The 20,407-nt window shown below is 42.8% G+C and overlaps 3 protein-coding genes across 16 annotated transcripts in view; all 3 read right to left on the bottom strand.

The window, feature by feature from the left end:
• Positions 1 to 66: 66 nt before the first annotated feature.
• Positions 67 to 8,969, bottom strand: LOC6550904 (hormone receptor 4). 2 transcript variants are annotated; one of them, XM_026981808.1, is made up of 5 exons: positions 7,500 to 8,969; positions 6,728 to 6,826; positions 1,581 to 1,752; positions 1,030 to 1,522; positions 67 to 970 (listed from the first exon to the last, which is right to left on the bottom strand). In XM_026981808.1, exons 1-5 carry the CDS (start codon positions 8,714 to 8,716, stop codon positions 693 to 695), a joined length of 2,259 nt encoding a protein of 752 aa, XP_026837609.1. In that variant the 5' UTR covers positions 8,717 to 8,969; the 3' UTR covers positions 67 to 692. The 2 variants fall into 2 exon arrangements, with proteins under 2 accessions (XP_026837609.1, XP_001976821.2); XM_001976785.3 differs by having other exon boundaries at positions 6,728 to 6,823.
• A 1,906-nt stretch (positions 8,970 to 10,875) lies between these two features.
• LOC6550879 (hsc70-interacting protein 1) lies at positions 10,876 to 13,766 on the bottom strand. The gene is made up of 4 exons (XM_001976783.3): positions 13,484 to 13,766; positions 13,241 to 13,380; positions 12,081 to 12,808; positions 10,876 to 12,014 (listed from the first exon to the last, which is right to left on the bottom strand). The coding sequence occupies exons 1-4, from the start codon at positions 13,654 to 13,656 to the stop codon at positions 11,823 to 11,825; spliced, it is 1,233 nt and encodes a 410-aa protein (XP_001976819.2). The 5' UTR covers positions 13,657 to 13,766; the 3' UTR covers positions 10,876 to 11,822.
• Positions 13,767 to 17,832: 4,066 nt separating this feature from the next.
• The window catches only part of LOC6550877 (serine/threonine-protein kinase tousled-like 1), a 60,397-nt gene continuing 57,822 nt past the window's right edge, over positions 17,833 to 20,407 (bottom strand). For all 13 annotated transcript variants that reach the window (XM_026982084.1, XM_026982081.1, XM_026982082.1 and 10 more), the window contains 6 exons: positions 19,629 to 20,402; positions 19,368 to 19,546; positions 18,859 to 19,051; positions 18,564 to 18,769; positions 18,278 to 18,497; positions 17,833 to 18,198 (listed from right to left, as the gene is read on the bottom strand). In XM_026982084.1, the coding sequence (XP_026837885.1) occupies positions 17,938 to 18,198; positions 18,278 to 18,497; positions 18,564 to 18,769; positions 18,859 to 19,051; positions 19,368 to 19,546; positions 19,629 to 20,402 (1,833 nt within the window). In that variant the 3' untranslated portion in view covers positions 17,833 to 17,937. The remainder of the gene's footprint in view (positions 18,199 to 18,277; positions 18,498 to 18,563; positions 18,770 to 18,858; positions 19,052 to 19,367; positions 19,547 to 19,628; positions 20,403 to 20,407) is intronic.

The raw sequence follows: 20,407 nt of genomic DNA, 5'->3' as shown, positions 1-20,407 counted from the left end.
TTAATTTGTGCTCCTAAATAAATGTTCATCAAATGGTTTTAATAAAAAAAAGGTATATTTTGCCATAATGAATAAAACCAGTTAGGTGCCATTAGTTCTACGGACTTCGGTAAGGGAAACCATAAACACTTTCCCCACCTCATAGGATTAGTACTACTTCTTCTGCTCTATTGCTCCAATTTTTGTTAACATATATGTATGTGGAGAGGAGATCATTCTGCCTGGTATTATTTACGGATATTCGGCTACATGTAAAAACACTTAACTAAATTCGAAGAGGAGCAGGAGCTAAGTATGTAATCTCTGCAGATAGATACATGAGCAGTTATACGAATAAGTACTTAGAGCTAGAAAGCTACTTATGGCCTAAGTATTCAACTAAAGTATAGACAAAAAAATAAGGGGTAATTGGGGTGTTATTGGTACACTGAAGACTAGACTATACATAGGGTCTAAATGGTAAACGGTAAGTAGGTTTTGATTTAGGTGGTTACATGTAAGTGTTGTTCAAGTGTGACTAGTATTTGTTTAGAGTTGGCTTATGAGTAGATCGGCTACAATTACGATTGTTGTCATGGCATGGAGCAGGATCGAGCAATATATACATATAGAAGTATGCATATATTCATAATTCAATTGCTTGGCTGAGCGGGAGCTGGAGGAGCTGAAACTGGAGTCTGTTGTCTGCGCGGTCAAGCGACGATGTCGCTACCGGGATTATAGCCAAAGTAGTTCAAGTTGAACTCGTCGCTGAAGAGCACCTCCTCCTCGGAGGGTTCCACCTGGTGCGACATGTGAATGCCGAGCTCCATGGGATCAATTTCGGTGATGTAGTACTGCGAGTTGCCGCTCCCCATGTGGCTATTGCCGCCCATTTGGTTGTTACTGCCGCCGCCCAAGTTGCTGCCATGTTGCTGCCGTAGGACACTTTCCGTTACCACCACGTCCTTGTGTATGGGATTCAAATAGTCTTTGAATAAAATGGAAAGAAGAGAGTTAGTTGATCAAGCCTTTTAGATTATCACTCACCATTATCCAACAGGACATCGTGGTAGGTGCTGATGATGGAGTTGACCGACTGCACCTCCACCTCGCGATGGATTCCATTCAGTATTTGACCCGCCGTCTTTCGCAGCTCATCATCGCTCAGCAGATCGTTGAAGGGCAGCAGTCTTTGGTGGTGATGATTGTGATTGTGGTGATTCTGGTGGCTGTGGTGGTGGTGCTGCTGCTGTTGCTGCTGCTGGTTGACCTCAGTGCTGCTGCCACTGGACGTTTGCATCATTTCCTGGGTGAGCGTAGCCGCTGCCACTGCCGCCTCATCGTACATGCAACTACTGGCCTGTGCCACATGTTGCTGTTGTGCCGCCGGATGCTGTTGCTGTTGCTGCTGCTGCTGCGGCGAGTGCTGCTGCTGGTGCTGCTGCTGATGCTGCTGCAGTTGCTGCTGTTGCTGATGCAGCTGTATGCGCTCCCGATTGATCGACTCCATTTTGAAGAACAAATCCAGCCGCTGCTTCTTCTGCAAATTCAATGGTATTAAAAGGCGTTGTATGAGGGCGCTTAGGATCTTCACTTACATGTTCCCAGGCGAGAACATTCTCTGCGGAATCTCCGCTGGAAATGGCCCACAGGTGACCGGCTCCTTGGGGCGCCTTAACTCCCTTCCGAAAATGTGGGTTAATCGATAGATTATGTCGAACGGAGTTCTTCCAGCGGTCATCATTGGATTTGTAGTAGGGGAAACGATCGCTAAAATGTTCAGATAATATGGAAATAAGTTAGTATAGCTATTGTGAACCGCCATCTTCATGTCGTTTTCCCATCACATCATAATTTTGAGCTCTTTTAGGATTGGCTCTTCCACGTGGACACTCACCACTGGCCAGTTGACCAATTGCAATGAAAGTTTCAGCCCCCATTTCGAGCAGCCAATCCGGAGCGGAAACGAGGCAATTTTCACGAAAACACGTCATTGAACAGCACTGCGGCAGACCCATACTAGTCCGTTAAATGCCTGACTGGGGTATACGGACACGGACACGGACATGGACATGGACATGGACACGGAAAACGAAAAAAGGACATGGACAGGGACGCTGGCACAAATTATGCGTCGTTTCTTTCCCTTTTCCCTGGGTGCTCTAGCTCGTTTTTACTTGCTAGTCAGTCACGAACAAGCGATTTCGGGTGGTAAAAAAAAAATGAAGAATGAAGTATGCCCCATGTCTAGCAGGTGGAAGAGCCCGCAATCAGCCCGCTACCACTATCCACCACCCACTCCCACTTTTCAGATGTAAAGAGGAAACAACGACGACCGGAAAGGACATCGCGTGCCAGGATTCTTCGCTGTGTTTTGGGCTGTGGGCTGTGGGCCTTGCGCTCGGTTGGGGGCCTTTGGCGGACAACAAAATGGAAAGTATTTCAAATTACGACACACAGAGGATTGGAGTGGGTGGGCGGCACGCGCCGGGGAGGAAAAACAACCCCCGAATGGGTCAGGCTATGTCATTGGTTAACTGCCACTGCCCCCGGGCTGTTCTCTCCACCATTTTCTACGCCCACATTTCAGCTCGAAAGCAATCCAAAAACAAAAAAAAATTTGAGCACGCAAGCCAGAAAACGTGGAGCTTGCTTTTGATGGCCCCAAAGCACCCACCTTTCTTTCGCTTTTCCGTATTTTCCTTTTCGGATTTCCCACTTTCGGGAGAGAAATGACGACTCATAAATGGAGAAATGAACTGAAATATGAAAATCCACGGCATTTCCCCCATCCCCCGAAAGCGAACTCCTTAATGACCCCTCGGCAATGTCCTGATAACTGCGATGTGTGGGGCATGTGTGTATCCCCTCCAGCCATTTGAAACCGGGATACATGTACATATACGAACTATTGCCGGGATTTGGCACGCAGCCCGTCATGACGCATCAACCCATGATATGGCACTTGAAATTGACTTCGCCGGAGTTGGGATCTAATATCCCACTGAATGAAATCAACTCCATTTGCGAGTGACTGGCTGGTTGGCCCTCTGGAGCGAGTTGGTTTTCTAAATACAAGTTGGGTATGCTTCTGGATCTATGTCATGAAGACTTTTGAATCCCATCAAAGTGTAAAACCCTTACAGCTGAGATCCAAAAATGCATCATATCTTTAGTTTCGAGATCTCTTTGGCCATATACAAGCATTTAACCAGCCAAAGAAGGCCTAAGACATATCCTTTTTACCACATGCACTTGCCAATTGCAAAATATTAAGTCAGCATTGATAGTCCGGATGGGATAGTTTATGTTTATGGGCGCTGCATGACTGTCTGGTCTTAATCATGCACCCAGCAAATCGATACTCGTACATACACATATCTGAGGGAACAGGTAAATTATATAAAACTACAAGTGTGTATATCATGTTTTGTCTGTCGCACTTGTCGAATTGTCAACGTGGCTTCAAGCACGTAGTTCTCCACTCGAAGGGTATGTTTTACGGGGGGATGGGGGGCATAGAAGGCGCCCACCTTTCAGTTGGTGGGGGTGGTTGGAGTTCCTGAGTGGCTTTGTTACTTTTGGTAAAATCAAATACCCGCTATCAGCGTCGTCATCGTTGTCAATGAATTTGAATGACTGACTTTGCCTCGGATTTGAATTCGGGCGACTGCACAAAGTATAAATGATGGAAATTGTCGAAATACACGGAATGCCCGCCCCAATTTTTACCCATTTTTAGTCCATTCTAGCATGATAATAACTATATTATCTAGCATACAAATCTGCTCAAAATTAATGGTAAATTAAAGCGTATGCTATTTTTTAGTGTAGCTGAAAGGCCAGAAAAATGCCTACGTTGCTACTTGATTACTTGATTACTGATTAAATTAAAGCCACGAATATGCCTTTGCCATGCTTTTGTACGAATGGCAGGCAGATTTGAATGCAGTTTTTGGTATCTACCAGTAGCTGTCCAGCCCCGATGAGAACTGCTATGTAATTGACTATCCAATAGCAGCCCCCATTCCAATCCAATCGGTTCGCCTCGAAGGCAGCCATTCCGGGCCGTGATGAGGTCTGATAGGCTGCGATGGTCGCTCGGACTAGTTGGTTGCCCGGGGCTGGAGGCTCCGGAGGCTTAAAGAGCTGGAGGCCCAAAGGCCCAAATGGGCCGGGCCGTGCCTGGAAGTGCCTGGCACGCAAGCCACCTCGAACACTCATTTTCTTCTTTTTTTACATGGCAGCAAGGACCAGGCTACCAGACTGGGCAACTACTTCTGGCCCCGGATCCGTATTTATATGTACATATATATATACACAATTTATATGAGAATTTATAGTATATATCTGAGAATGGCTGTGGGGCCCACACTATATTTATTGCACTGCGCTAGTCAGTTCATAAATTGTTGCGGCTCGTTGGCTCTGCCCGGCCAATAAAAGAAATTGCCTGGATTTATGGCCAGGAGGAGAGTCGAAAGTAGAAGTTGCCTCATTTCGGCTATGCAAAATGAAAAACTTTTTAATGGCAATTGCCAAATTTTGTTTTTTCTGTTCCGTTCTATTTTTCCCTCTCGCTGGGCGTAACTGTGGCCAGCCACGCCCCTCGAAAAGAAAACTGCTAAACCGAAAGCCAAAGTTATCCCAAGAACATCGGACTCGATCTTTTGTGGCAGTTGGGTAAGCCAAGAAACATGTGGGCTGGTGGAGGTATTCCGTTGTGGGAGAAGGTCGTCGTCCGTCTCGAAAACGAAAATCTCTTGACTTTTCACAACGAAATCGAAGCCAGCCTTGACATTTTCTTATTATGAAAAAACCATATGTATTAGGGATTAGGAAATACATTCTACGTGTCAGCCGGTCATCCTTGGCAAGGGTTGCACATACTCGTGCATAAATTGTGATAGTTATCCTAGTTGCGGTTGCTGCAGGGAGCGGGGGATCCTGCCACATGTCCTGGCCGATCAAGCATGATCCGCATCCCATAAACACTCAATATGCATTCGAAATTGACCGGAAGAAGGGGCGGCGGCGTACCAACCCCCGCTTAACCCACTTAACCCCTTAACCCCGAACGCCGAACGCCGGACCCCGAACCCCGAACCCCGGACCCCGGACCAGGTAATTGCTCTCTAGCATTTTGGGCATGAGCATGAGCATGGACATGGGCATGGGTACGTCAAACACCTGATCCCCGGGATGCAATGATGCATGTAAAAGGTGTAGAAAAGCCGGAAGGACCCCGACTTGCGCCTCCAACCCCCGCAATTAATAATTATTGTGAGCAGTGGAAATTTCATGGGCAATTGCCAGGGCGAAACGATTAAGGAGATTGGAATGAGGGTATTCGGGTCGCGTGGGCCAGCAAAGTTCCGTAAATTGCCATTGGAAAACGTGGCTTTGTTGGCTGAAAGCCCCTGCGCAGGCGCCATTTTTGCCTTGACTGCGCGAGGACACGGCCCTGGAATAAAAAAAGGAGAAATAACCCATACTCCACCCTGCGAAAACCCAAAACCCAAAACCCAATAGCCAAAAACCCCCTGTTTGCCAGCCCACAACCAACTGGGGGCCGCAAGGTAAATTTGTGAATGGTTAATGAAAAGTTTCCCCCAAACTGCACGCCCATTTGAACTGAGCCGAAACTTCTTGGACTGTCGATTCATTACTACATTAAATGCAGGGGAGCTGAGGTGCGCAGGTGATGGGCAAATGTCATAAATTATTTGCCTCCCCCTTCCCCCACCCAAACGGGGTGGTTTTATATGTAAATTTATATAGGATATTTACACGCAACATTCGCGGCTGCGGCTTCAAATATTTACACTGATTCCCGGGGCTTCGAACACAACAAAAGGTAGAAAAACAAAAAAAAAGAAGAAAAAACAGGTGGGGAATAGTGGGGGCGAAATGCCAAATTAATGAACCTTGAAAAATGTGTTAAAACTTTTTGTGTTCTTCGTCTACGATTCGCGTCGTATTGATATTTTCCAACTAAACGTGGCCAGAATGGATTGTGGATCGAATAGATTGGAATGAAAAACTGGGTGGACTGCGAGAACTAGGTAATATCTAGTTAGTTTTCAATACTTAAAAGTAAAGTAGTATACTTACAGGAAACTGTAAGCCCTGTCAAATTATATTTACAAAACTGTGAGTTTTTAATATTCCATTCATTTTGATATATTAGGCGTTACCACTAAGCAATCCTTACAGACACATAAGTAGGTAAAAGCCGAAATTAATGGTTCGCCAACAGTATTAGCTGATAAATAGTGAGTACCAGTTTGGCGTAAACAACTTGTTGAACGGAACAATCCGCAAATAGTTTGGTTAACAACATTTTTGTTCTTCACCGTATGTGAAGGCAGGGTAAATGCAATTTTCCAGCCCATAAATTTGTTTGAGCTACTAACTTTTGGCACTTTCATTGTTGCCGCTTTTGTTTGTTTTGCTGTTGTGTTGTTGCACTTTGTGCACTTTGGTTAACAACCAAGGAGCGAAATCGCAACACAAATACCTGACGAGCGTGGAAATCAAATGGCCAACGGGAAAGGCCAAGAACAAATGCTTCAGATTTGTTTAATTGCATCCGGCTGGCGTTTTTTGCCCCCCACCCTCTACAATAGTAGGGGGAAAACACTCAACAAAATGGCGTCCATCCAAATGGATGGGCGGTGGGTGGTGGGTGGTGGGTGGTTCAGTGGGTGGTTTAGTGGGGGGTTCGATGGGGGACAGTACTTACGATATCCATTGGTATATGCCCGACACAGTCAGCTCACCCTTATCCTCGAGGGCGTATTCGATGAGCTCCGTGTAGGTGAACGGTGGTTTCTTTGGCCTGCTTGTTTTGCGGTGGTGGTTGGTTTTGGATTTCAGCCACGTTGGTGGGTGGTGGTTCGGTGGTGCGGCGGTTCGGCGATTGGGTGGTTACATGGTTGGGGAAATTCGTCGGCGGCATCGATTGGAGGACGGCGTCAAAAGCAAATGGTGAACGCACAAATCGGAGAAAAAGATTCAAAGTGTGTTAAATAAATATCTTGCAAATGTCTTAGAAATATCTCAAAAATATCTTTAAAAAAATACCCTCAGATTGCATTTAGTTATGTATCAAAATGTATTAAGATCCTTGGCTGGTTAATTTAGAAAGGCAATGAAATGACTTGAACTTATAGCTGAATTTAATAAATATACTTGAAGAATTATGCTAGAACGGACAGACTTATACAAAACAAGAACCTAATGATGCCAACTATTAACGAAACAATAAATGTTTTATATTATCCAAATAGAATGGTTATCAAATCGAAGAAAACTTATTTAACTGATCAAATACACACATAACTTTCCCCAGAATCGGTACATTTCCAATTCACCTGTGAATTGTGAACTCAATATAAATTGTTATTAGAGCTGCGGGAACGAAAATAGATCTTTCAACAGAAGTATAAAATAAAATATTTAACAGTTGACACTGTCACATTAAGTTTATTTAGTCTTAGTTCTGCAACACTTACGTCTTGGACGATGTATCCTCGACGACAACGTGCTCGGCAACGATCATGTCGTTACCGTCCAGCTCCGAGGTGACCTCCATCACCAGCTCCTCGAACTTGCGCCCCGTCTTGGTGGAGCCCACGCCGGCCACGCCCCCAGCTGCTGAAGCGCCAGTAGAACCGCTGCATCCTCCTCCGCCCGCTGTCATCGCTGCACTGGAGCAGCTCTTGGGCGATCTGGCCCGTTGATCCAGCATACCCGATCCGAGGGATTGATTTGTGCTCGTGGCGGATGCAGATGCGGATGCGGCGGAGGCAGATGAGGGCGAGGTGGAACTGCAGGGCGATGTGCTGACCGCCACTGCCGTCGGTGGCGGATGTGGGGGAGCACTGCCCTCCGGCAGATTGACCGCCTGGCCGTGTACCTGATTGTGCGGCGATAGGTGCGGAAACTCGTCGAACTTAAAGTTGAGCAGCCATGAGAGATTCTTATCCTCGAAGTCCGCCTCGGTGGCTTCATTCGCCCCACTGCCCGAGCCGGATGAGGTGCGTCGGCCCGCCGACAGTGTCCGCTGCTTCTGCGGCACCAGAAAATGTTGATTCTGGTGAGGATTCTGTCCTGGGCTGGCATTCTGCTGTGTGGACTGCTGCGTATGGTTCGATGCATTGTGTGCTGATGCTGATGATGATGATGATGATGATGTTGGCGGTGGCGGCGGCAGCGTGGCATTCAGTTGGGTCAGCTCCGCCTGCAAGCCAGAGTTATAGCGATGATCCAGCTCCAGAAGCTCGCCACCGGTCCAACCACCATTGTCCTCCAAAGGCGCACTCGATGGCGGACAGTGCGAATAGGCGGCGGCGGGCACCAGAAGACTGCTATCATAGGCAAAGAGATCGTTGATGAAGGACGTCGTGGATTGGGCGGGTGCAGCATTGGCTGGCGGATTACTGGGCGGCTGTTCCAGCTGCAGGTGGAAGTGCAGATCCCCGGCATCGTAGTCCAAGTGTCGCTTCTTCCAGGGATTCGCCTCGATGGGCTCGTAGTCGTGGCCCAAAGCCAGCTCCTCCTGATCGTCGAACTTGCGCTTCAGGAAGTTGTAATCGCCGGGCAGATTACTATTGCTATCATTTTGATTGTTTGTACTGCTATTGTTGTTGTTGTTGTTGCTGTTGCTGTTGGGATTCGTTGTGGGGCTGGATGCACTGCCCGTTCCATTGACGGGCATGTTGACAATCATGATGTCCTGGCTGTCTCGATTTCAATCACGTAAGCCAAGCCAACACACACAACTCACACCTTGCGGCAAATGAGCAAGAAACACGGGAAAAAAATTGACCTGTATTTGTGTAGGGGACACGAAGGATATTTCCTTCCTGCTTTACTTCTAATTTGTAGTTCTTAGTTTTGCCAAGAGCGGGTATTGGGAATTAATCGGTCCGAACTGGCTAACCGTCTCGCGCTGCGACTGGCCACGGAATGCGATGGGCCGCCGCCAGGAGCTGGGACCAACTTGGCTGGGCTGAGCTGAGCTGCGCCTGCGCCCTCCTGCCACTCATCCACATCCAAATCCACCACTCCGGACACCCAGTCATGCACATAAGCGGTACGTCTGCAGTCGATGGAGAGAGGAGCCGTACCTGTGATGGCACAGGTACAAATAAGTACGATAATGTAGAAAATACATATATTAATAATAATATCACCTGTTTGTTAATATTAACATCACTGTAGATAGTAGATAGAAGATCTATAACTATCCATTTCAAATCCACCTTTGCCGCATTATAAACTCAATAATTGGTCTGGTATTGTACCAAGGCTGCGTTTAAAACACAAACAAGTACCTTTGGGTACAACCCAGCCAGGTCTGGGCACCACTGAGCCCAGGTCATGTGCCGGTGGTTCTGCTTGGTCGCTCGATTCGGCCATAATCGAACATGTGCGCCAAGCTGTCCGTTAGCCAATTTCGCGCTGACATGGGGCGGGGTGCGGGAGATAGGTTCTGGATCCAGGGTGCAGGGTGCAGGGTGCAGGGTGCAACCATTGAAGCGTCTAATCGACGCTTTTATACACTCCAGGTACCCAATATTTCCCATATACCCCGAGCAATCCGCACAGGTGATACACCGGATAGTTTTCAGGAACTACGACTCCATCTGCGCCGCCGGGTGGCAGGGAAAGCAAAAGTTTTTCTCCTGAACCAGGAACAAAGATCATGGATTGCTCACTTTTTCAGAAAAACACAAATTCGGGATAGGATTAGATCAACAGTTTGTATGGCGTTTCCAAATGAACGTTCTCCGTTCATTATCCTCAATTGTTAGCTTGGCTATAAGCTGTAATAATCAGCCTTTTTGAGCTCTTTTACCCAAAATACGAAGAAAATCCAGAAGCATTTAGAGGTATGCAACTTCAAAATCCGATCAAGATAGGTTGAGTTATGGAGTTTAGAACTTCAGCTTTGGGACATTTTTTAATTTTTTTTTAATTTCTACACTATTACATCAAAAAAATTAAAAAAAAAAAAAATTTCTAAATTTGAATGTAGATTTTTAGAGAATTGCTCCAGAAACATTTAGAGGTATGCCACTTCAAAATCCGATTAAGATACCTTGAGTTATGGAGATTAGAACTTCAGCTTTGGTACATTTCTAATTTTTTTTTGAATTTCTACCATCATAACATCAAAAAAATTTAAAAAAAATGTAAAAAAAATAAATTTCTAAATTTGAATGCAGATTTTTAGAGAATTGCTCCAGAAACATTTAGAGGTATGCCACTTCAAAATCCGATTACGATAAGTTGAGTTATGGGGTTTAGAGCTTCAGCCTTGGAACATTTCTTATCTGTATTGAATTTCTACATTAACATCAAAAAAAATTACAAAAAAATTTAAAAAAATAAATTTCTAAATTTTAATGCAGATCTTTAGAGAATTGCTCCAGAAACATTTAGAGGTATGCCACTTCAAAATCCGATTAAGATAGATTGAGTTATGGAGTTTAGAACTTCAGCCTTGGGGCATTTTTTATTTTTTTTTAATTTAAATTTAAATTGCATTTAAATTTTTAATATAATGAAAAATTCCTTAAAAATGTTTAAAATAATGTGGGCGTGAGAGTTTTTTTTTGGGCGTGACAAAAAGCTTTTTGGCAAATCTATAGAAATATACAAGATATATTAAAAAGTGTTTTCCCTATCATAAAAAGTTATGTGGATCATAAACTATGCCTATATGCTGTGCGAAAATTGCTCTTTTAGCGGTTTGATTTCATAGCCAAATTATAAGAAAAAACGAAACGGTTACTATTATTATATAAACTATATAAACTATTATTTCTTCCTGTTGTTTAACCACTTACCTTTCTGTATTATCTGCTAAATAAAATATGCACATTAGCACTTCGGATTCTCGTTTATTTAATTCCATTGATCACTGGTTGAATGAATGTGAGACATGTCGTGTAGGCCATGAATATATGTATGTGTGAATGAGTGTTGAATATGAGTGGGCGATTGTTATAATTTTGGAGGCTAAATGCATTTGCTTAGTACAATATGAATCAAATCCTACTCAGTACAATTTTGTTTGACAAAATGGTGTGATTAGTTTTATCCGTTTCTTCGGCGTGTTATTCTGTTGTCTCCGAGCACAGGTAATTTAGGCTAATATTATTGAATATATTTCTTTTTATGTTGTTTTGGTTTCTTATCGAGCTTTAGTTCAACTAGATCGATCGAGACCCTTGTATATGACTTTACGTTTAAACAATAATAAGGAAACATTCGTATTTTGCTTTTCACAGGACAGTTTTATGATTTCCCAATGAACTGAGAGTGGCATAGGTTAATCCGAGCAAATGGGAAAAAGTTGCTAAACATATTCTAGCTCTGTTTTGTATTGTTTCAGTTGCTTATTTGAATGGCCGCGAATATGATTTTGGATAATGTGTGAAGAAGCATCTCCACATCTATCTGTTCTATTTCCGTATGGTCTTAGCTGAGAGTTGAAATAATAGTTACTTCTCTTCTGACTGCTGGTAGTATTTTATGTATACATATATTATATATATTTAAATTTTCTGCATTGCTGACCTTTCTTTTACGTGTGGGTTAAGATAAAGCTTAGGAAATGTTTATATCTGAGATGAAAAATGTGTATAGCAGCCGCTTTCCCTTTTATGTTTTTTATGGTACTTTTTATCTTCCTCGCTCTCTATTTCTTTCTCTTTCTTTGCTGCTTTTTCATCTCGCTCTATTTCGTGTGTTTGGTTTGTTAACTTCTTTTTTTTTTGTTTTAATCGCCGCTTGTTTCAGTCCTACTACTTTCCAATCTCTAAACCTTAGTCCAAACCGTCATCGACGAAATCGGCGGAGCCCTTTTTAGTCTTTGGCTCGCTCGGCTCTCCAGCTTTTTCATCCGCTTGGCCAAAAGCAGCACCCAAATCTCCACCGGGCACGAACTTCTTAATAAGGTTAAATATCTTCGGGTTCGACGCGTACTTTGTGATGTTGGCCGGATTTGCCAAAATGTCCTATGAAAATAAATAAATAATAAATAAGAAAATGCACTATCAATAATTGTCACAAAAAAAACCAACCTGCATGGCGGCTGCCACCTCGGGATCCTTTATGGCTCCCAATAAATCAGTCATATCTACGTTACCAGGAAATGCGCCCGGGAATCCGCCAGGGAATCCACCAGATGCTCCACCAGGAAAACCTCCAGGCATTCCGCCGGGGAATCCAGACGGCCCACCGGGGAATCCTCCAGATGATCCACCAGAGCTAGCATTCTGCTTTTCCTGCTCCTTGCGTGCGCGCCTCTGTGCCCGCTGGCGTTCCTTAATCTTACGCTCGGCCTGGCGACGCTCCTGTTTCACGCGATGCTGCTCGATTTTCTTGGCATTCGGAGTTACCTCCTTTAGCCACTCATCCGTCTCCTCGTCAAAGTCCAGCTTGCATGCCTGCCGCAAATCCTTGGCAGCCAGCTCAAAGTCTCCAAGGAGGCGACGGGCGCGTCCTCTGAACTTGTAGGCAGCCGCCGAATCGCAGTTCAGTTCCAGTGCCTTGTCGCAGTCCCGAATGCAGGCATTCGGTTTCTTCAGCTTGAGAAAGGCCTGGCCACGCTTGGCGTGGAACAGGGCATTGCCCGGGTTTAGTTCGATGGCCTTGGTGTAGAAGGCGATTGCCTCGTCGAACTTCTGCTGGCCGTAGGCAGAGGCCGCCTGGGCGCGCAGATCGCCCGCCTGATCCACCTCCTCTTCGGTGGGCTCTTTGCTGGAGTCGCCCATGGGTTGGGCGGGATCGCTGTCCGCCTCGATCACACCTATAAGCAATCGAAGCAAAGACTTATTGCACTTGATCTGTAGCGTATTCACTTCTTTCAACTACTTATTGGTTGCCAACTGCTGTACTTATTTTAGTTTTATCATTGGCATAACTTTTGTGAAATCATTACGTTTGCAACCATATACTTTAGAATAAAATCTATTGCAAGCAATGTTCACACTGGAAAAGGATATTAATAGTTATTATCGACATATTTGTAATATATATACGACTATTTGCATAGTCGTAATATATATACATATTCTGCAGCTGAGTGTTTTAAGCTGAATTAAGACTTAACATTGAATATTAAAATGCAACTGCCAGGGTTGCCAATACGGCGGCAGCAAACAAATCGAAGTCCAGGGTGGTGACTCCTAATTACCACGTGACTCGGCAGAAATTGGCAAAAATTCGCACTCGCACTCACCCTCCATGTCCAGCTCCACATCCGATTCGGGATCGGAAAGGGACTCCTCGTCCTCGCTATCCACGGGGGCATTGCCATCAGTGGCCCCAGATGCCGGCTCTTTGGCCTTTGCACCAGCATCGCCACCGAAGGGGCACTTGCTGGAAAGACAAGGAGCCAAGATGATGAGCAACAATGATGCAGTGATGTTATTGTGGGACACCCACAAGGTGAATTAGCAGTCAAATATTACGGGTAACTTACCCTCCGGCACCGCCATCGCTGAATTGGCCAGGCGGCACCTTGCCACCGAACTTCTCCACAAAATCTTTGACGAACTGCAGCTGCGGCATGTTCAAGACAGTGGGATTCGCGACCACAAAGTCAATGAAGACCTTCAGCTTCGTCAGATCCTCGTGTTGTATCGGCAGTGCCATTTCTGTACTTAGTTATATCTCGTTGTATTAGATTTGGTCTCCAACAATATTTGCTTAGCTTTACTTCTGCTTTTGCTCTGATTGACATGCATAAAATACCACGAAAAAGTACTGACAAATATTCGTCGGTATTCATCGCTCCTGTATTTCTTTTAGTATTTCAGTATGCACGAAAAGAGTGTTGGAGAATGTGGCAACTTTTTAAAAGCTAGCAACAATTTTACCACCACCACATATTCCAAAAACTAAATACAATTAAATCCCTTAATTTGTAACAGAAAAAATCTATAACAATTGCTTAAGAATGTTAGCCCATTGTCATTAAAACAGTTTTATGTTAATCATTTTAGTATTTTTTTTATTTTCAATGTTTCGTCATGTTTTTTGTTTGCTTTGTCTTTTGTTTTCTTGATGTTTTTTTTTAGCTTTTTTCATTTTTGTTTTGGAATTAATTTATTAATTAATCTTTATGTTTACTTATTGATTTAGTATCTTCTTCACGCTTATCTCTGCTGTCGCCGCCGATTTCGTCTTTGCTTTGTTTTTCTTTTCAGCTTTCTTCGCCCTTTTCTTGAGATTTTGGTTGTGGGAAGGGGGAAAGAGAGCTGGTTGAAGGGTCAAGGGTCGGAAAATGGGAGAAACTGGAGGTGGGGTTCAGGATTTGGAATGTGGTGGGGGGGTGGCGATGGCCTATTCTGAGTGCCGTTCTCTCCGTGCTCGCTCGCATGCAAATATTTTTCATATCCGTTCACTTTAAATAATTTTTTAGCATAACTATTAAATAATTTGTTCATATATAATACATATATATATATATATATATATGTATGTATATATATATATGTATATTCAGTTTGTTTTTCGCATTTCGTTCAATTTAAATTTTATAATTATTATCGTAATTATTATTTAATAAAATACTCAACAAATAATTTAATCGGTTTTGTTTTTCTCGTCTGCCTCCAGTGTTTCATCGTTTTTCTTGCTGCTGCTGCTGCTGTTCTTTTTTTAATTTTTCGTTTTTTTCTTTTTAAGTATTTATATTTTGATTCGTTTAGTACTATTTAAACACTTAGTAGGTATTAATTTGTTTAGCTTTATACGCTTGCGTGTGTGTTCTTGAGTGTGACAACTTTCTCTATGAAAAACTCAATAAAATCGAATTAAAGACACAAATAAATGAAAACATTTCGTAGTTTTTTTTATCAAACATTTCGCTTGTTTATTTTGTTTCTCTTGTTGTTTCTGTTTCTTGGTTGTTGTTGGTTTCGCTGTGGATCGAACCGAAACCGTTAAGTGGTAATAAAAAATAATGGTAATGGTAATCAAAATAATAATAATAGTTTTGTTTTAAATATGTATAAGTTATAATTTAAAGATGTGCATTTTACATTATTATATAATAGATAGATTCGCTCTCATACTCTATGTATCTCCTTTCATTATCTTCACTTTCCTTGCTTTCCTTTATCTTTTATCAAATTAAATTAACACACGCTCGCATCCAATCGCTATCGACAATCGATGACATCACATCGATATACACACACATTTAGATATCGACCATTATGGGCTAATTCTAACGGTTACATTAAACGGAAAAAAAATCGGAATCATTATCCTCATATCATTATTCTTTATAGAGATGCAAAAAAAAAGTAATCTTATAAACTGATTGGCTAAAATTAAAGGAAAGTACGTACATATACAAATTTGCATACAAATCTGAAATGGTTCTTCTGGTTTTTGTTTTTTTTTTACGGGTTTTTTTCATTAATTTTAACTTTAATTAGGCATAAATTATTTATATAAATATTTACAGTTCTCTTTGCTATTTTTAGGGAGTTGTTGCCGCTGCTTTTTTTTCTTGTTCTGCTTGCCGTCCTTATCTACGCCCATTTTTGTTGCTCTCTATCGCGTTATTTTTTTTTTAATATTATTAATCTAAAAACTAATTTCGGGTTACTTTCATTCATTTTTTTTGCGTAGACTTAAGAAAAAAATGTTTTTCGCTTTTGGATGAACTTGCATCTTTCACTCCCCGCTCATTCTCTTTTCCTCTACGGAGCTTTCTCTTTAAGGTTTTTTTTCTGGCTTTAGGCAGATTTCATATCGGTTTTACATACATATAGATCTATATATTATTGAAACATTTAGCTTGGTAGTTCATGTTTTTTGCAGGTTTTATATATGTATATATATTTCTATTAATATGCCTTGGATATTAATATTTAATACAATGTTACGCATAGTGCATTACAAATATAATTTTAAAATTAAAAAAAAAAAACATGTATATATATATATATATATATATATTGATACATATATGTGTAATTTTAATAAAAACTATTACATTAGTTTACTATGTATTTAGAAGTATATTACTTCAAATGGGTTTCTTTTCTGTTGATTTTTTCGGATCCGATCTGAAAATGTGATCTCATGCTTTTCTTTTTCTCGATTCTTGCACATGTATGAATTTTTTTTTCTTCTGCATTTTCTTTGTGGCATATAAAAAAAAAGGTTATCTGATTTCTTTCTTGAATATTTTGGAATTGCGTTTGATTCTATGAATTTTTCAGTTTTTTTCGCTGCGGATTTGTTTGTGGTTCAGATACGACTATATACAAATGTATATATATATACATATATATATATATTGTGGGTGTGAGTGTGTGTTTTGTGTTGGTATGTTTATGGTATTTTTATATTTAAATCAATTTTTATTGGATTTTGATACAAAACAAACAAGAATGACTTTTTCTTATTTCAAATTGAATAAAAATATAATTGGGGTGTTTTCCGTTTAAAAGCGTTAAAAGGAAGAGATAAATATATATTATTATATATGTGCAAAAACGTTCATGCATACAGGTAAATATGCATGTACTCAAAATTAAACTCTTTTATTAACATTAGCGGTTTTTTTTCTTGTAAGGCAAAATTAGTCTGCAGTGTCTACGTTGTGTGTATGAGTAAGTGTTATTTTAATGTTTGAACTACAAACATAACCCAACAAATAATGCAATAATTTGTAATTTCCCATTGCAAATGTTCTCTATTTTTCTCTGCGTCTTTATAATCGTTATTTGCGTTTTTTTGTGGGGTTTCCGTTTCAGTTTCTATAATGTGTGCTCTTTAGCCTAAGCTAATTTGCTATGTAATACAAAGAAAAAATATTATGTTCCTTTTCCTTATGTTTCTTCGCGTTGTTGGGAATCGTGTTTTGCGTTTAGAATCTGTTTAGATGCCACCCTACTTACTAATTTACATTTAGCATTTAATTATTATTTATTTTAGATTAATTATATTCTGCATGGTAGTTATAGTTAACAAAAAAAGTGTGTGTTTATAGCAGCCTTTATAAACAATTTCTCAAGCTTTTTCCTCGACCATACTTCGTAGATTTTAATTTTTTACCTGTCTTCTGCTCCTATATTTTTTTCTATGCTATTTTCTTCTGGTTTTTAGGTGCAGCTTGGCTTCTTCCCCAACTTTTAGGGATTTGCCCCGGTTGTTGTTCGTCCTTCTGCTGTTTTTGCTGCTCTTCTCTCGTACTTGTTGTTTTTTTTTTTTTTTGCTTTACGCTTGTTTATCACATTTAATATATATATGCATGTATATATATTTTTATATAGTTTTAATTTAAGTTTTTGTTGATGGTTGTTTGCGACTCGCTGTGAAAATTCTTGGGGTGTTGTTTTGTTGTTGCTGACGGCATTGCTGTTGCAGCAGCAATATTAGCATGGCTTGGCGGCAGTGTTGCAGGCAGCTCCTCGTTCTCTTAAACTCCCTTGTCATCATCATTCCCTTTATCATCATCATCACACTTATCTTATTTTAGAGCAGCTCTTGCTGCAACAGCAGCTTGTGCTGCTGCTGTTGCAGTTGCGCCTGCTGTTGTAACTGTTGCTGCTGCCAGCGCTTGTATTTCCCCTGATAGGTCGGTGTTCCCCCTCCTCCTGCAGCTGCAGCAGCATTGGCAGCGTTTGCCGACATTGTCTGCATATTGTTTTTGATGATGGTGCTGTTATTATTATTGTTGTTTTGGAAGTGGGCTGCATCCATCACGGTTTCGTAGCAAAAGGCTGCATCTAGAAGCGAGGCCGCATAGTTGCTACTGCTGTTTTGCAAATGGATTTGCGGATTCTGCTGGTATTGCTGGATTTGGAGTTGCTGTTGCTGCTGCTGTTGGAGTTGCTGTTGGCTGGCAGCTAATGTTGCTGCTGCTACTGCGGCGGCGGAGAATTATGAGTTTGAATTGCGCTTGGTTGGCAGCTAGGACGAGCTCGACTGATTCATATTGCCAAACATGTGGGCAGAGAACGATGTCTGGCCCGTGGAATTGGCCTGTGACGTTGACGACTGTTGCTGCTGCTGTTGCTGTTGTTGCTGCTGCTGTTGTTGCGCCTGCTGTTGCTGATTGAGCGAACCGCGCCCATGCTTCGGTATCGGTGGCTGAATGTACTCGTGCCTGGCCAGCGCGAACACATCCATGCGATCCTCCTTGCGATATGCCAAACATCCCCGAATGAAACTCTGCATAATAATAATAATAAAAATACGGAACTTAGCCATGCACGCATCTGATTTGCTTTAAATTTAAGAGACAACTCACTTTGGCCTCATTAGATACAGTTGGCTTGTTGGAGAACTGCACTTCGGTGGCCTTCAGGATCGTATTCTCCTCGAGAATCGTGGCCTGCGACTGATTGTGACCGAAGGGTTTTTTGCCATACAGACACTGGTAGAAGATGACACCCACACTCCACACGTCCACTTTGGAGGAGATTTTCGGAGGATTCTTGCCCACGACAAAGCACTCGGGTGGCAGATACCTAAAATAGTGTCAAATATAAACAATTTACATTGGTACAACAACGTAGGCCAATAACTCAACTCACCAGTAGGTTCCCGCTCCCTGAGAGGTCAGATCCATGCCGTGATCGGGATTGTAGTTCTCGTCGTCCATCACCTTTGACAGACCGAAGTCGGTGATCTTAATCTCGCCGCAGACGTTGCCCTCGGTGAGCAGAATGTTGCCGGGCTTCAGATCGTAGTGAATAACTGGAGGCTTAATCTCATTTAGATACTTGAGTGCAGATACAACCTGGACGGATAATTGTTTGATTATTATTTGTTGAACTATGTTTTTCTTTGCTACTTTCGAGTTCTTTCAAAAATGGTTCGTAAACTCACCTGCATTATTATCGAGCGCGCTTCACGCTCGGGTATAGTCTTATGTTGCTTCAAATAGAAGTCCAGATCGTGGCCATCACAGTATTCGAGTACTGTGCAAAAGGAATTCGCATCGATCTCGAAGACATCGTATAGCTTGACGACCCGCGGATGATCCAGTGCCTTGTGAATGTTGTATTCCCGCAAAGCGTGTCTGAATTTTGGTTTATTAGCGAGGATTTCAAAAGGGGGAGACTTTAGTATATTGATATAAAACGGGTAGGCCCACCCAATGTCACTTAAAGCTGAGCTTTTACTTTTAATCCCTCAAGTGTTTCACATTATGGCACAATGATATTTGATAGAAATATGTATAGCATCTACACAAGTCTGATCTAAATGCACCCGATTATTCAAACCATACGTTTACAACACAGCTACTGTGACCTTTAAGAAAACTACATATATCCTTATTGTCTAACCAATTGGCATTCCCCCATTGACTTTTCCTGCTCTGTTTTACTACTCACTTGATATAATTAGCTTTCTTATCCTCCTTCCAATCCTTGTTTAATTGGTGCACCTTACATGCGACATAGCGTTGCTCCTTTAGGTCGAAGGCCTTGTGGACCTCTGAGAAGCCGCCCTTGCCCAGGAGCATCAACAGAAGATAGCGATCGTTCAGCACGGGATGATTGTTGAAGCGGGACTGAAAGATTTAGAGATATATATACCCAAAGATAAGTGGCATGAAAGAAAGTGAAATGGGCATAATATGAAACTGTGCGCACCTGATCCTCGTTAAGAATCCGCTTGAGCTCTCGGATGTGCAGATTGCGCTCCCGCTCCAGCTTCTCCATCTCCAGCTGCAGGTCGGCGTCCTCTTTCTTCAGGGCATTTTGGCGCAGCTTGAGGATCTCATCGTACTCGTAGTACTCCTGCGCTGTGTATGCTCCCGATACGGGGTCTGGCTTCAGGAACGTGCCCGAGTCCGAGCAGCTACCGCTATCATTTCCACCGATGCCGCCACCTCCTCCTCCTCGATCTGACAATCGATCGCCAACGCCGCCCGAGTTGCCAACATTGCCGCCCGAGCCACCGCCGCCGTTGTGCAGCAATTGAGCCTGATTGGCCTGCGTCGAGTTGCTGCGAGAAAGACCACGTCCGCCACCGCCGCCGACACCGCCAACACCACCACCTCCAACGCCACCACCTCCAACGCCACCGCCAACGGCTCCGCCACCGATCGCGCCCGCATTATTGCCACCCAATCCGCTGTCGACGCTAACGCTCACGCGATCACTGCCCGGACCGGTGACAACTCCGCCCGTCAGCTGCGAGGAATCGTTCGAGTTGGAATTTTGTTGCTGCTGCTGTTGCTGGTGTTGCTGTTGCTGCTGCTGCTGGTTGTTCTGGTTGCTGTTGTTGTTGCGCTTGCGTCCGGACTCCGCCGGACGCTTTTTCATCAGCTGCTTCTTCTGCCGATCAATCTCTTCACGCTCGGCGGTTATTTCTTCTTGCCGCCGACTCAGCTCCTGGAACGCATAGCCGTCCGTCCAGTTCTCCTGTA

Source organism: Drosophila erecta, unplaced genomic scaffold (assembly GCF_003286155.1).
Source record: "Drosophila erecta strain 14021-0224.00,06,07 unplaced genomic scaffold, DereRS2 tig00000126-arrow-pilon, whole genome shotgun sequence".
NCBI classification, from domain to species: domain Eukaryota; kingdom Metazoa; phylum Arthropoda; class Insecta; order Diptera; family Drosophilidae; genus Drosophila; species Drosophila erecta.
Note: the sequence above shows the minus strand (reverse complement) of the source record. Positions and strands in the feature narration are given on the sequence as shown.

Excerpts from the sequence above, each read along its gene's own strand:
- LOC6550904 (XM_026981808.1), bottom strand. The coding sequence starts at position 8,716 with ATGATTGTCAACATGCCCGTCAATGGAACGGGCAGTGCATCCAGCCCC. Across the intron at positions 6,827-7,499 it reads GAGGATACATCGTCCAAGAC|CAGGCCAAAGAAACCACCGT; the intron begins GTAAGTGTTGCA and ends CCGCAAAACAAG. Across the intron at positions 1,523-1,580 it reads ATGTTCTCGCCTGGGAACAT|AAGAAGCAGCGGCTGGATTT; the intron begins GTAAGTGAAGAT and ends TTGAATTTGCAG.
- LOC6550879 (XM_001976783.3), bottom strand. The coding sequence starts at position 13,656 with ATGGCACTGCCGATACAACACGAGGATCTGACGAAGCTGAAGGTCTTC. Across the intron at positions 13,381-13,483 it reads AGCGATGGCGGTGCCGGAGG|CAAGTGCCCCTTCGGTGGCG; the intron begins GTAAGTTACCCG and ends TTGTCTTTCCAG. Across the intron at positions 12,015-12,080 it reads AGGTGGCAGCCGCCATGCAG|GACATTTTGGCAAATCCGGC; the intron begins GTTGGTTTTTTT and ends TTATTTTCATAG.